The following is a 16,920-nucleotide window of genomic DNA, read 5'->3' on the forward strand; positions in this document are numbered from 1 at the left end:
ATAGAAATTAGGGAAGAGGAATACAAAGAAGCTGAGGCACAGAGAGAAAAAAGGATCTCTAGGAATAAAAGAATACTTAGAGAACTGTGTGACCAATTCAAATGGAACAATATTCGTATTATAGGGGTACCAGAAGAAGAGAGAGAAAAAGAGATAGAAAGCGTCTTGAGGAAATAACTGCTGAAAATGTCCCCAATCTGGGGAAGGAGATAGTTTCCCAGGCCATGGGGGTACACAGATCTCCCCACACAAGGGACCCAAGGAGGACACCAAGACATATAATAATTAACATCGCAAAGATCAAGGATAAAGACAGACAACTAAAAGCAGCCAGAGAGAGAAATAAGATCACCTACAAAGGAAAACCCATCAGACTTCTCGGCAGAAATCTTACAGGTCACAAGGGAGTGGCATGATATATTTCATGCAATTAAACAGAAGAGCCTTGAACCAAGATTACTCTATCCAGCAAGATTATCATTGAAATTTGGAGGGATTCAACAATTTCCAGATAAGCAAAAGCTGAGAGAATTTAGTTCCCATAAACCATCTCTACCGTCTATTTTAGAGGGACTGCTATAGATGGAAGTGTTCCTAAGGTTAAATAGCTGTCACCAGAGGTAATAAAAAGGGATAGACAAAGAGTACAGAATATGATACCTAATATATAAAGAATGGAGGAGGAAAAAAAGGAGAAAAAAAAAAGATTCTTTAGATTGTGTTTGTAATAGCATATCAAGTGAGTGAAGTTAGACCTTGAACCTTTGGTAAGGAAGTTAACCTTGAACCTTTGGTAACCATGCATCTAAAGCCTGCAATGGCAGTAAGTATGCACCTATTGGTATTCACCCTAAATGTAAATGGACTGAAGGCACCAATCAAAAGACAGAAAGTCAGTGAATGGATAAGAAAACAAGACCCAACTATATGCTGCCTACAGGAGACTTACTTCAAACCTAAAAACATTTGAAAACCCATCAACATCACCCACCACAACAACAAAAAGGACAAAAACCACATGATCATTTCCATAGTTGCTGAAAAAGCATTCGACAAAATTTCACATCCATTCATGATAAAAACTCTCAACAAAATGGGTATAGAGGGTAAGTACTTCAACATTATAAAGGCCATATATGAGAAACCCACAGCCAACATTATACTTAACAGTGAGAAGCTGAAAGCTTTTCCTCTAATATCGGGAACAAGACAAGAATGCCCACTCTCCCCGGTTTTTATTCAACATAGTACTGGAGGTCCTAGCCACAGCAATCAGACAGCACAAAGAAATAAAAGGCATCTAGAAGGTAAGGAAGAAATTAAACTATCACTCTTTGCAGATGACATGATATTGTACATAAAGAAGTCTGAAAAATCCAATCCAAAACTACTAAAACTAATATCTGAATTCAGCAAAGTTGCAGGATACAAAATTAATACACAGAAATCTGTTGATTCCTATACACTAACAATGAACCAGTAAGAAAGAGAAATCAGAAAAATAATTCCATTCACAATTGCATCAAAAAGAATAAAATACCTAGGAATAAACCTAATGAAGTGAAAGACCTACACCCTGAAAACTACAAGACACTCCTAAGAGAAATTAAAGAGGATACTAATAAATGGAAATTCATCCCATGCTCTTGGGTAGGAATAATATTGTTAAAATGGCCATCCTGCCTAAAGCAATCTACAGATTCAATGCAATCCCTATCAAAGTACCAACAGCATTCTTCAACGAAGTGGAACAAATAGTTCTAAAATTCATGTGGAACAACAAAAGACCCCGAATAGCCAAAGCAACCCTAAGAAGGAAGAATAAAGCAGGGGGGATCTCACTTCCCAACTTCAAGCTCTACTACAAAGCCACAGTAATCAAGACAATTTGGTACTGGCACAAGAACAGAGCCACAGACCAGTGGAACAGAATAGAGACCCCAGATATTAACCCAAATGTTTATGGTCAATTAATATATGATAAAGGAGCCATGGACATACAATGGGGAAATGACAGTGTCTTCAACAGATGGTGCTGGCAAAACTGAACAGCTACATGTAAGAGAATGAAACTGGATCACTGTCTAACCCCATACACAAAAGTAAATTCGAAATGGATCAAAGACCTGAATGTAAGTCATGAAACCACAAAACTCTTAGGAAAAAACTTAAGGAAAAATCTCTTGGACATAAACATGAGCGACTTCTTCATGAACCTATCTCCCCGGGCAAGGGAAACAAAAGCAAAAATGAATAACTGGGACTATATCAAGCTGAAAAGCTTCTGTACAGCAAAGGACACCATCAATAGAACAAAAAGGTACCCTACAGTATGGGGGGGGGAGGTCGGGGAGGGTTGGTGCAAGGGGGAGGGGGAGAAGTGTAGGAGGACGGGTGGGGAGGGAGGGAGAAGGGGATTGAGGGGCATTATGTTTAGTACACTTGGTGTGGGGGATCAGGGAGAACACCGTGTAGCACACAGAAGACAAATAGCGAATCTATGGCATCTTACTACACTGATGGACAGCACCTGCAACGGGGTATGGCGGAGGCTTGATAACATGAGTGAATGTAGTAATCACATTGTTTTTCCTGTGAAACACTCATGACAGTGTATATCAAAAACACGTTAATAAAAAAAAAAAGATTAAAAGGTTATGCACTCAGAAAGTGCAGGCAACCTGAGAGGAGTTCCCTGTAAGGTAGAGGGTTCCCCCTTTTAAGGATTTTTCAGGAATGTTACCACGGGCTGGAGGTGCAGACTTGTTAAGTGCTCCCTGAATATTTAAAATGAACTTAACATAGGAAATGTACTGCTCTGATTTCTCCGAGATAACCGGCGTCTTGGTCTCGGACCATACCAAACAGGACCGCACCAAACAGGACCGCCTGCCCAGCCCTCACGGTAGGCTGAGTTAATGTCTGTTTGCTAAATAGTAATTTAAGAATCTTATTTATTAACTTCCTGCCTTTTACTTTGTTTACGGCTGGGCCTGCATGCTATATTAGTTAATCCAGTTTGCAAATTAGTTTATTAGGGCGACTTAAGACCAATCTTATAGGTAACGTTTAAAAATCAGCTGGGCCTGCATGATTAACACAATAAAGGCTGAGGTACTCTCCTTTATCTGGGAAATATTCAAACATTTCAGGCCACGTTACTCCTGGCTTTTTGAGATTTAACTGATTAACTCATTAACTCTGGGCCTTTTTTATTGGGCTTTTCTGGCCTTGACTCTTCTTATCACCCGGCTCATATCTATTTTCCTCCTAACACTCTCAATTCTTTTCACGCAGTTCTGGGGCGAGAGGTCAAAGATTCTTCTGCGTCTTTTGTGCCCTGATGGATTTGCAAATGAAAATTATCTGCATGTCCCAACGGCAAATCTGAGGGTGACCGACCCTTCATCCTACACAGCTAAGCCTGAGTTGCATTTTTAAAGAGGTTTCAGAGCAGGTGAGCACAGACGGAAGACAGGACGGCAGAAGCAGAGAAGGAACCGAGCGCCAGTTCTAAACGCACAGCACCTCAGGGGGAAACGCGGGCCCAGCCCCGGGCGGACGCACCCTCACCTGGGCGGCCGCCATCTCCGCCTCGGGCTGCTCGGGCTCCTCCCCCACCGGGCGCTGTGCGGACACGGTTCACGGCCCCGGAGAAGATGCGCGGCCGGCCGGCGGCAGGGCCTCCCCCGGCTCCCCGCCGGCCGCGGGCAGGACCCTGACGCGGGGCACAGGCCGCCCTCCGGGCCCGGGTCTCAGGACCGACGCGGGGGCGGGCGGCTCGGGGACCGCGGCCTCGGTTCCGCCCCGCAGGGAGCTGGGTCTGCGCACAGGCCCGGCACCTGGCGGGGCCCCGCGAGGACTGGCGAACTCACCGGGCGCGCGGAGGGGGACCCCCGTCACGAGCGCCTGACACACACCTGACGCCGCCCGGAAGCAGGAGCGGGACCCGCCCTCCCCGCCGGGCATAGCAGCCGCGCACGCGCAGCAGGGCCGGCGTCAACCCGCGCACCCGCGGCCCCGGAAGTGGCCTGGGGCTCCGCCCCCTGAGGTTTAAGGAGGGCGGGGCACCAGGGAGGCTCGGGTAAGTTAGGGACGGGCGCTGTCCGGGGTCAGGGGTCTGTAGCGGTGACCCTAGGGGGGCTGACACTGCGCGCCCCGGCGTTAAACCCCAGGCAACCAAGGGTCTCAGTCTCAGCGGAACTCTCTGACTCTTTTGCTTTTAACCCTTTGATTACCCGTTTCCACCTTTATTGATTCCTAAGCTCTTGAACCTCACTGTTCCCTGTCCGGGGTAATCCTCCTACTCGGACCTTCGCTGTCTCCTCCCGTAAGAGGAAGATTAACAGAAAAAAAGGAAACCCATGCTTATTAAAGCAAATACAGGAAACTGACCATCTCCCTAAAATGGCCTGAGTCACCCTGTCTGTAAGTCTAGGGAACGGAAATTACAGGGCGTAATACCTATAAAACCGAAATCAGTTAATGGGAGAAATAACGTTTAAAGCTCGTTTATTGTACTCTGGGGCCGTCTCTCTCTCTCCTACTCGGGCAGAAGCAAAACCAGCACTCTCCCCTGACCTCTCAGGTTCACATAAACCCTCCCTTGTCCAGATAATTATGCACTGATATGTAGATGAACTGCTCTCTACCCGTGAGGAACGCCTATTCACATGTAAATGCACAAAACCCGTACTTCTCTCCACTCCTGAGGATGCAGATGCACTAAGGGCAGGCAAGATATTCCGCAAATATTACAATTTTACCCACAGGCCACCCGTCCATAAATCTCGCCTTACAATCTACTCGATCCCCCTCTTCCGCAGTGGTTCCTGGGGGAGAAAACTGGAGCAGTGTGAGCCGACTAATGACATACAATAGAAAAAGCAATAAAATCATGATATTCCTCAAGCTAGAGGATTCAGCTAGGTTCAAAGTCCTATGCAGGTTAAGTCCATTTCAACCTTCACGCGGCAGCTGCAGCCAGGGGGCGCACAGAGGCCACAAGGAGTGTAGAAGAAAATACCGATCATCTTTGGGGTCCACTGTGCTGTTACTCCAGGAAATACAGGCCTCTTCCAGGCCTTTTCTGCAAGGTACCAGAAGAGCCAGCAATCGCCGGTCCATGTGTCAAAATTTCCAGGGCCACATCCACTTAACAGTATCTGCTTTCCTCTTTATTTCTAATTTCTGAACCCATCTTTCCAAAACATGTCCAGTAAAGTAGGTGCCCTGATCAAACTCAATCACTAGCGGCCATCCACAGGCTGCAAAGAGAAGCTCTAGGCCCCTCTTAGTGGTTTACTGATCTGCACAATATGCAGGAAATAGTCCAGTAGCTATGTCCACACAAGTCATGGCATACCGATACCCTTCTGATATGGGCAAAGGCCCAGTATAGTCTATCTGCCACCTGACAAGGGCTATTGGCCCCCTTACTATTGTCCCATGTTGTTGTGGGACTCGGTGTAAGGTCCTCTTAGAGCACACAAGGCACTCCTCTGTTCTGCTGAATTCTTCAGAGGTCAATGGCAAGCCCCACCGACGGGCTACAGCCCACATTGTCTTGCCCTCCATATAACAAACGCTGGTGTGGCCATTGGGACACATCAGAGGCAGGCTTTCCTTCTGGCCAACACACCAGGGCCAATGTGTATGCTTCATTATTCCCTGAGTATGCCAAAGGCAAATGGCCAGTCACATGACATACTGCAGGGGTCTGTGCCGTGCCACTCCATCTGTGGCCTTTGGGTCCAGTCTCTGACCCATGCCACAAAAGGATAAGAGGTTATTACCTTGGTCTGAGCTCTCCCAGCGATGGGCTCCATAGCCAGCAAGGTGTGGTACACAGCAGCCAGTTGCTTCTCTATCAAGGTGTACCGGACCTCTGCTCCTTTCCATACTTGTGACCAGGATCCGGTGGGCAGCAGCCTTTGGCTTCGGCCACAGGCTGGGCTGTTGCGGCCAGCAGCAGTGGTGTCGCCTCCACAACCACACAAGTGGAGACACATGTCCCTTCTTCCCACCATTTCTAGGTATGGCCCTCCCAAAGGTCACACCCATTATGGCAGATTTTCGATTCAGCGGTCCTGCCGACTGCGCCAGAGGTAAGTCCTGGGAGAGAAAATCCTGGGGCAAAATACCTCTAAAGCCAGAAAGGGTCAAAGGGAGAAATGAAGTTTAAAGCTTACAAACTGCAGTCCCGGGCTGCCTCTCTCTTCTACTCAGGCAGAAGCAAAACGAGCCCTCCCCCTAACCTTTCAGGTTCAGATAAGCTGTCCCTTGCCCAGGCAGTTACCCATTGATATGGAGATGAACCTCTCCACACCTCAGCAATGCTTATTGATAAGAAAATGCACTAAAACCATACTTCTCTCCACCTCTAAGGATGTAGATACACTAAGTCCAGGTGAGATATTCTGGAAATACTACAATTTTAGTCACACCCTACAATCCCATCTCTACCTGAAGACCAAAGGTGTAGAGGATCAGGGTGGACTGGGAAGGTTGTCAGGACAAGCGCGTGAGTCAATAACGGCATGTCAGGCACATTCAAATCCATGCTGTTCCCACTGATAATGCTAAAGGAAAACTCCTGCTTGGTTTTCAAAGCTTATTCTAGGTATATTGGTTGTTTAAAATTAACCAGCCTAAAATAATCCTTACGTCAAAGGGGCATATATTGCATGAGAAATTTGCTCCTTTTCAGTAGAGAAATGTTGAATTGTATAATTACATTCCAAAAAATTATCTAAATTACTGTACTTTAAATACTGCCATTAATAATTTATAGTAATACTCATTCTTCAATATTCTCAGTGAAATTTAGTATGACCAGAGGCTTTTTATTTTAGCCATTCTAGAACATATTAACTGATTTCTCACTACAAAATATGAATTATCTTGAGTAGCTAAATAGCCAGACAGGAAAAATAGGGAGGGGGACTTTCATCAATTTTGACATTTGGCTGGATGCCTACAGTCTACACATTCCATCCATGTAAGCTGTTCTTGCAGGAGGTGGGAGGTGGGGAGTGAGGGTATAGGTATCAGACCTGCCAAAATGAGAGGTTTCCAACATGGTGAAGAAGTCCCAAATTTCAACCCAAAACACATTATTAAAAGGCTTCTGTACAGAAGAAAACATAGGCAAAAATCTCTTGAATATAAACATGAGCAACATTTTTCTGAACGCATCTCCTCAGGAAAGGGAAACAAAATCATAAATGAACAAATGGGACTACATCATGCTAAAAAGCTTCTGTACAGAAAAGGACACCATCAGCAGAACAGAAAGGCATCCTACAGTATGGGAGAATATATTTGTAAATGACATATCCGACAAGGGGTTAACATCAAAAATATATAAAGAACTCACACACCTCAACACTCAAAAAGCAAATAACCCAATTAAAAAATGGACAGAGGATATGAAGAGACACTTCCCAAAGAAGAAATTCAGATGGCCAACAGGCACATTGAAAGATTCTCCACACTGCTAATTATCAGGGAAATGTAAATTAAAACCACAGTGAGATATCACCTCACACCAGTTAGGATGGCCAACATAGAAAAGACTAGGAAAAACAAATGCTGGCAGTGATGCAGAGAAAGGGGAACACTGGTGGGAATGTAAACTACTACAACCATTGTGGAAAGCAACATGGAGGACCCTCAAAAAACTAAAAATAGAAATATCATTTGATCCGGGAACTCCACTCCTAGGAATTTACCAAAAGAAAACAACTTCTCAGATTCAAAAAGACATATGCACCCCTATGTTTATCGCAGCACTATTTACAGTCGCCAAGATATGGAAGCAACATACTTATGTCCATCAGTAGATGAATGGATAAAAAGATGTGATACATATACACAACGGAATACTATTCAGACATGAGAAAGAAACAAATCCTCCCATTTGCAACAACATGGATGGAGCTGGAGGGTATTATGCTCATTGAAATAAGCCAGGCAGAGAAAGACAAGTGCCAAATGATTTCCCTTATTTGTGGAGTATTACAGTGAAGCAAAACTACAGGAACAAAACAGAAGCAGACTCACAGACTCCAAGAAGGTACTAGTGGTTACCAAGGGGAGGGGTGGGGAGGGAAGGGAAGGAGAAATGGATTGAGGGGTATTACTATTGGTACACATGGTGTGGGAGGGATCATGGGGAAAACAGTGTAGCACAGAGAAGGCAAACAGTGACTCTGTGGCATCTTAGTATACTGATTGACAGTGACTGGAATGGGATATGGGCAGGATGTGATAATATGGGAGAATGTAGAAACCACATTGTTTTTCATGTGAAACTTTCATAAGAGTGCATATCAATCATACCTTAATAAATAAATAATAATAAAAAGAAAAACAGAAGGAACAGAACATTAGACTCATAGATACTGAGAAGTGACTAGTGGTTACCAAGGTGGAGGGGAGTTCCCTAAGGGTGGGAGAGGGAAAGTGGGCCTGTTGAACCAGTGTAATGTACATTTAATAAAATTTAAAATGACATGAAATATTTTATACAAATATTAAACTAATGTAAAAAAAGACAGAATTAAAAACAGAGCTTATAAAAGAAAATTCATCTAAACTCTTAGAACAAATATTTTATCACGTACATGGAAAAATTTGCAATGTAAACACATGGAGAAATATGAGTTAGTTGATTAAAGACCTAAAAAGATGCAGGGAGTACAATACACTCAAATTGTTGTGATATTTGAAAAACAAAATTGTAGAATATTTGACACAGAGTCATGCTAACTTTTAAATTAGTACTTCAAATCATGTACTCGTAAAAGATGAGGAAACACAAATAAATGGTGAGAAGACCCTGCTGAGACCACACCATGTGGAAAATCACTCACCATCCTGTTGTGTACAGATTCCATTCCACATTGGTTAGTTTCAAAGCAAATGCGTTATTATGCATTCAACACCAAAAAAAGAAATACTACAAAACTCTGGTTATCTCTGTTTCATTATTGCCTGCTTCATCTCTTTGGTAGGTCAAAATCTATTTCCAATGTGGGTAATAATCTTGCGAAGCATTAAACATGTATTATGGATTCCCTCTTCAAGTGTTCTGTTTTCCCACCAGAATTACTCCACTTTGATTGTTATGTGTTTAGACTATTTCCACTTGAGTTCCAACTGCAGGTGCAATGAAAGTATCCTCACTTTCTTCCAGGAGTAACTGTTGGAAATAAACCCTAAGAGAGCTATGAAACCCTATAGAACCCTTGCTACAACCCCTCTGACTGGTAGCCTGAGTGTCTCCAGCAAGAGCCAGCCAGGTGAGGACACTCTGTGTGATCTTAGAACGGGAAAATATTTCTTCAATGAACGAAATACCTTAAACACAAAGGAAGAAATGAAAAGTGATTCTATTAGAATTAACAATTTGTCCTCATCAAAAAGTACCTGGATAGATCCTAGCTGAACAGATGATAGGCAGGTGGGAGGAGCACCGAGAACACACTCTGATTGTACGCATATAAATATCTCACATAAGCCAGAGAAAGGTAGAGAACCCGACTGGGGGAAGAGGAGTAAAATGAACCAACAGACACTTCAGAAAAGGGTTTACCTCGTGCCTAATAGATGTGGGAAATGACTGCTATAGCTCTGGGAGGAGGGGCTTCCCCATTGCGGGCAAGTTCTCTATGAATTATATGAGGGTGATAAAGGCAAGGGCAGTGAGTTGGGGATTAAAGGGGGTTCCCACATTTACTCTCTACAATGGGTGCTATTAAAGCCAGGCAGGAATTCTGGTCAGAAATATCCATTTTCCCCACAGCTGCTCAACTTCCTTAATCATCCAGCAAATGCAAAAAACTCACCACCTATTACCACTGCACAGTCACCCAATGCTACAATAAAAATGACAGGAAACATCATGTATGGACAAGGATGCAAACAAAGAATATCATACCTGCTGTTGGGTGTGAAATGAATACACAGATTTTGGAAAATTGTCTCAAAGATGAAGACATGTAAACATAGGATTCAACACTATCACAAATGAGCATAGATCAAAGAGAAAGTGCTACAATATTAATACACATTAAGCACATTCATACCAGCACAGCTCCTTACAGGGCCAAATAGAAAATCACTCACATGTACTTCATCAGTATCATTATGTAATTTGATTTCACAGTTAAGTTCTATCACCAAAAGGAATAGCTGATCACTAACAGATACCATGAATAAATGGACAAAGAACATGTATGAGAAATCAAAATAGCAAAAGAGTTCATGCTATAATTCCACTTATAGATACTTAAGAAGGAGAAAGAGATTTCAATGTCAGATGTGACAATATCAGTCACCCTTAAGGGTGATGACTGAGTGCAGCCATCTGCCAGGCTGACAATGTGCTGTTTATTTCAAAAGGAATTGGGTACTGGGGTAGTTCAGTTTGTGAAATATTTTTGAGTTATCCACAGATAACCACTGATCCATGGTTATTTTTAAAAATACATGTCAGCATTCTCAAAAGTTGGAGGGATATGATTAATGACATTATTCCTTTATAACATCAAAGCATAAGTGAACAGTATTAAATAACTCCACACTGTGAACAGTTTTTTAAAGTATGCAGCAATATCTAGGTTAGGACCTACAAGGTTCTGAAAATAGAACCTCCAAAAACAGGTTGAACAATAATCTAAAAATTTAACAAGAAAACGAAATGAGGAAATAAGAACAGTGTCTTGAAGTGCACAGTGAGTCCATACGTCAAATGCGAAATACACCCATTTTTCTCAACACATAAATCAATTGTTCTTGTGAAAATCAAATGTTTTGACCACATTCAATTAGATCTTCAAGAGCATACATAAACCATAATGTTATAGCAGGAAAATAAAACCCATTCCATGTCATTTTAAATAAACAGGGTCGGTCGAATGGAGATTTTGGTCTCAATGTTTGAGTGTGTGGTGGGGCTAGGGGCTTCTTTACCCAGGCACACCAAGTAGTTGACACCAAGCAGGATTTCCATGACTTCAACTCAATCCTGCTGTTCTCTGCCCAGAGAGAGCAACAGATTCCTCAGGTGGCAGCCGCTGTCCGACCAGACTGCACTCCACTCCTCACCCCAAACGCCAGACAGAAGGCCCAGGCTATTACCTGGGCTTCTGGCCCAATGACTCCAGATTGCAGGATCCTTGCCTTCCCCCTTATATATGATCACGTTGCTACAGGGGATAATAGAACTCAGGAAGCACTTATGAGGTTGAGTAGCGACATAGAAGAATGAAGATGATTACTTTTTCCTGTATGTAATTAAAAATACTCAGCTATAAATATTATACTGTGTATCAATGAGTCATAAGAAACACATGCTTGGTGATTCCTGACCAAATATGTCCTTCCCGGGTGTCTTTGCTCTTCATCCACAGTTCATGAAAATGCTGGAGAGCTTAATTGTGAAATGAGTGGCTTGCATAGTAATGAATTTGGACCCCAACCAGTGAGGGTCTGGAGTTTGAATCAGTGGAGAGCCAATTATTTAGTCAATCAAGACTATGAAATGAAACCGTCAGGAAAACATCCAAGTGCACATTGCTGTCAGCGCCCTCGGATCCTGCTTCGGTTGGGGAGGGCCTCCCGGTGCCACTGAGCCAGGCCCGAAGCTGCACCAGGATAGAAGTATCTTTATTTGGGACTTCACTTATCTTTTCATCTGGCTTTTATCATTTACAGCACCTTTTATTAAACAGGTAAATGTGAACAACTCTTACCAATCAAACAGAAGGGAAAGTTTGTTGGAATCTACCATCTGTAGCCAGTAGGCCAGAAGCAGGGGTACAACTGCCTGGGGCTGGTGACTGGTGGTGGAAGGCAGTCATGAAGGACAGAGCCCTTCTCCTGGGGATTGTATTTCCTCTGGGCAGAGGGCATCAGAATGGAGTTCTGAGAGCCCTGATATTCAAGAATTGCTTGGTCTGTGTCTGTGGGAAGGACGCCCCCACCCGACACACGTTAGAATTGGGCCCTGGAACCTGAATGGACTTGAGCTCCCCATCACATTGGGAGGCAGATGGTGGGACTTGCTAGACCAGTCCAGGGCCATGGAAATGGGAGGTTTTTGAAGAGAATGAATGAAAGGGGATGGAATAAGGAACCTTTGATGCCTGGATGGCTACCCAAACAGCCATGGTATTAAATAGCAGCTGCGCTGCCATCAATTACTAAAGGTAAAAGATACCAGAGGAATTTAGAAAGGGCAGTGGACTCAATTCCTGAGTTATCTCATTGGAAATGTAACAAAATGAAGATAAGCAAAATATACCATCCTGGTTGTTATCTCTAATAGCCAAGTAGAAAATAAAAGAAAGCTCTCAGTCAGGGTTTGATACTGAGCCAGGCTTGGCTTTGGGTCAATCTGTGCTTGGCTGTTAGCCTCAAAGCCACCTAGAAAGGGACAGATTTTGTCAGAGCAACAGGAAGTACCTCTACGACCTGTGGTCACAGGGATGATAGTTAATGTAGGAGGAGAAAACCAGGAAGTGACTGAAGTCAGGGGACCCAGAGGGAAGGAACCGGCTCACTTTGTAGATCAGCATCACAAGCTTCCTGAAGAACCTGTACTGAAGTGGATTATGAGTAACCGGTTAGGGGCTGTGTCCTTGGTTCTCAATGTTTCCAAGTGGAAGAGCATGTCTGGGCTGCAGCAGGACACACAGCTCACTACCGACAGTCGCAGGTGGCTGTGTGTGATGCAGACACACGGGAGGGGACCCCCGAGAGAACAGCCAGCCTGGTGGACGGCATAAAAGCCACTGTCAAGCGTGCTCACCCTGTGAAGGGGGACTGCCCATCTCCCCCTATAAATGCCAAATGGAACGCGCCCGATGAGCCAGCTGGTACTCTTCATATGCAGGCCCTGCGGGATTGGCTTTATGACAGCTGAATCACTCAGCCACTGAATATTCCTGTCACCTAGGTTACGGTGAACGCTGTGATTACGGGGCCCGCTATGTGCGCGCCCCATGTAACTCACCTACAAAATTGAAGCTTGAAAACCCTTATTGGATTTATCTGAGCTTCCCCACAAGGGTCTCTGATTGTAACTCTGGGGGTGAGAATAGTTCCCAGTCGGGTGGCAAATTACCTTTGAAGCCAAAATCAGTCAAAGGGAGAAATAAAAGTGGGAGAAGCCTGTTTATTGGTCACAACCACTCACCCACTTCTGCTCACCTGTGGTTTGTTAACCCGATTGTAAAATGGTTACCGAACACAACCCCTCCAGTCAAGGTACACCCTCGCTTTTTCTTGGAAACACCCATTGATATGGACATGCACCAAGGCCAGAGAAGAGATTCTGGAAATACTGTGATTTTATCCACACTGAAACCAAAAGCATTAATGTACTCTAGAAAATGGGAGGGACAAAGGGGAGTCCAAGGACTGTGCCCAATGGAGTAAAAGGCTTGAGATGGTTATTGAAGAATGGGATGAATAAAGCAGATATTGATGAGAGTTTAAAACAAAGGTTTTAATTAAGCACTAACGGAGATTGCATGGACCCATTAGATCCCACTGTTTGCCCAACAGTACAAAAGCTCAAAATATTCTGTTATACTTACCCCAGTTCACAGGAATTCGAAAGCCCGAAGGTCATGATTACAATGAAAAACTAACCAGCGATTCCCAGGGGCACTGGTTAGTCAGATTAATCCAGTGTAAGATTAGGCCAGTCTTCTGACCACACCCAACATAGCAACCGGAGAGTATGTACATGTGCGGATAAGATGGCCAGAGGTGAAGGGGGTGCTGGGTGGAAGGGAAGAAACTTCCCTGGGAAACCTTTTGGGAGCTGAAATGTGCTGTGATTCCAAAACCTACTTGTGAGGCTTAATCAAGGACTGTTAGATTGGGAGGGTATGTGGATGAAATGGTAGATGGGTCAACATGAAACTCTGGATTAAAATTGGGATATTTGAGATTTTGTGTGAAGTGGTTGCATGTGTTTTAAGGTATTATTGGATGGATGTGTCTCAGTGGCAATTGTTTCCTCTACACACACAGTAAAACAAGAGGTATGTAGACCTAGCCTCTGCCAGTTTTGATAGGGTATGTTAAAATGGGAACCCTTAGAAACACCCCAGCCCACAAAAGTGGGTAACTCGGAGCAATATTGAATAACACCTTATAGACAAAAACAGATCACCATTTTATTAACATGATATAAACTGAAGTGGTGGTGCCCAAGAATTCACTGTACAGTCCAGTGTGGCCTGTGAAAATGGCGGATAGCTCATGGAAGCTATCAGTAGACTATTGTGGTTTAAACAGTTTTACCGCCATGGCCTCAGTCAGCAGTTCTGGACATGGTCTCAACCCTACAGAAAACATAGCAGGTTGAAGGACATTGTTACTCATTGATCTTCCAAATGCTTTCCCCTGTATTCAGTCTCTGAAGGGTGAGCTACGGTTTGCCCTCATCTGGGAAGGATCCCAATTCACATTTACTGTGCTGACCAGGGTCATCTGAACTAACCAGCTTATTGTCACTACTTGGTCAGGAGGAACTTGGACTCAGTGTAGGTCTGAGTGTAGTAATACTATTAGGAGCACAGGAGCAGGTTAGGCCTGATGTGATCATAGTGACACATATAAACAACCAGTGCTTGTCAATAAATCCTCCAAAGGCCCAGGGTTCTGCTCAAACAGCAGAATTTGCATGAATAATATGGACCAGAAGACACTGGGATATTCCACAAGAGACTATTGGTAAACTGCTGTCACTACCAACCCGTACATACAAACATAAGGTGCAGCATTTGGTTGGTTGATTTGGGGTTTTCAGGGTGCAAACTCCACGCCTATCTCCATCTATCAGATGACACAAAAGGAAAGCTATTTTTTGAGTGGGGACCTGAAGCCAGCCACGTCTGAACTACAAAAGGCAGTTGCACTCTTGACACCTCTGGGCCCTTATGACCTCCCAGTCAGGTATTATTTTGGAAGTGTCTGCCCCCTGTACCCATGCAGACTGGAGCTTGTGGCAAAAGCCCATGAGCACCTCCAAGTAAGGATTATTGGGATTTGGGGTCAGAAAAATCCCAGACGGTGCTGCCCAGTACACACCATTTGAGACAGTTCTCAGCATGCAGTTGGGAATTGCTCATGCCTCAAACATTGAAGGACATGATCTTGAAGCATCACAAACCCATAACCTCTTGGGTGATATCAGAGAAATACTTTAATGCAGGCAGTGCCCATGAGAGTTCCGTATCAGAATGGAAATGGTTCATACAGGAGGAGCTGCAGGGGAATGCAAGGTGGCCCACACTGTGTGCATGAGCAGGCAGCCTCTTTTCCTCTAAGGCCGACATTGCACATCCCTGATGCACTGCCTGCTACATGCGCTGTGCCATGTACAGCTCAGTTAACAGCAAGGAGCTGCTTGGATTACAGATGGCAGTTCCGTGATGGATGGACAGTGTCTTGTTTGGAAACAGTCTCAAGATGAGTAAGAGTGGTCGAGGAAGGTCAGAACAGATGAGCCCAGTGGGCTGAACTGCATGCTGTGCTCCTGGCAGTGATGGAGGAACTGAACAATAACAAAAGCTCAGATGTTTGGACTTTCACTGACTCACAGACCATAGGCAATGGAATGAATGGTCAGGTAGATGGGCAAGGGAAAAGGACTAGTACAGAATCCCACAGCGGGCCACAAATTTATGAAAATCACTCTGGAATTTAAGGGGTGCATTAAAGTAGGACATGTGCATGCCCACCACAAGAGCCCCCTCCTAGGATCAGAAGGTGACTGGAACCACCAAGGGGACCTGTGGGTGTGTTCCCTTCAAGTGGCCACCTGGGTCCATGAAATGAGAGGACTCGGGGGAGCTGCAGCAATACAGACATGCCAAGAACTACTCCACGTATCAAAAAGACAAAGACTGCAGGCGGCTATGGGGAAAATTCCCCAGGTGGAAGGCTCACACATTGCTGGCAAGTGGGTTACACTACAGCAAGGCCACTTATGCTCAGGGCCATAAATGGGTCCCTCACTGCACTACACACTTATTCTGGAATGAGCTTTTCATACCCAGTGGCAGATAATAACTCTCAAAATACGATTATAGGATTGGAAAAGAAGACAAGTGACCAATTAGGACTAGCAAGTACATCTCTTCAGGTCAAGGGACGTATTTTCCAGCCAACAGTTTCCAACAATGGGCCAGGAGGCCTCACATCAGATGGACACACCATGTCTCTTTTCTTCATCAGAGCAATGGTTTAATAGAAAATTGGAATGGGCAGTTGGAACATTCGCTATCTAAAATGGGGGATATAAAGCCAGGAGGGGCTTCTTTACACACTTTCAAGAGTGTGCTCACACTGAACATGAGGGGGGCTAAGGGAGGGTCCCTATTGGATAAATCAATCTGATTTTCTGCGGGATCTGGGGTAGATGGGTTGGGGAGGATGTTAGGGTGACTATACAGTCCATCCCAACATCACTTTACTTTTCTCCTGCCTGATGCAGTGGTCCCAGATGCAGGGCTACATCTGCAGCCAGAAGCAGGGAAGTTTTCCCAGGAAGAATCTGGAACCATACCATTAAACCTTTGTCAGAATTCTTAAGAGACTGGTGGGGTAGGCTGTGCCTCCACCCCATTTGGCATAATTGGGGCTAAGTGAGCTCAGCTGCACAGCCTAGTGCCCGGGACAGACCCCTAGCTCTGCACCTGTGTAACTCCACCCTGTATGAGTGGAAGTGGAATGCGGGAGAGACACTTGTTAGACTAGTATTGCTGCCAGTATTCTGGACTAGTAAGTAGCCATACCTAACATCGCTTCCACAGGAGTTGAGTCTGGGTAAGGAAAAAGGACAAATGGAGAGGAGGAGAAATTATAGCTGAGAGTAGTGAAAAGAGTAACTGGGTC

The 16,920-nt window shown here is 44.4% G+C and overlaps 1 protein-coding gene across 6 annotated transcripts in view; it reads right to left on the reverse strand.

Moving 5' to 3' along the window:
* LOC118909825 (zinc finger protein OZF-like) overlaps positions 1 to 3,883 on the reverse strand; it is a 79,527-nt gene extending 75,644 nt beyond the window's left edge. For 2 of the 6 annotated variants that reach the window (XM_057496398.1, XM_057496394.1), the window contains exon 1: positions 3,568 to 3,883. Coding sequence is in view for 4 of the 6 variants with exons in the window: in XM_057496394.1 (XP_057352377.1) it covers positions 3,568 to 3,588 (21 nt within the window). In the remaining 2 variants the exon portion in view is untranslated. The remainder of the gene's footprint in view (positions 1 to 3,567) is intronic. The other 4 variants (XM_057496399.1, XM_057496396.1, XM_057496395.1 and 1 more) reach the window with 4 other exon arrangements.
* Positions 3,884 to 16,920: the final 13,037 nt, after the last annotated feature.

The sequence above is a fragment of the Manis pentadactyla genome (assembly GCF_030020395.1).
Source record: "Manis pentadactyla isolate mManPen7 chromosome 15 unlocalized genomic scaffold, mManPen7.hap1 SUPER_15_unloc_1, whole genome shotgun sequence".
Lineage (NCBI taxonomy): Eukaryota > Metazoa > Chordata > Mammalia > Pholidota > Manidae > Manis > Manis pentadactyla.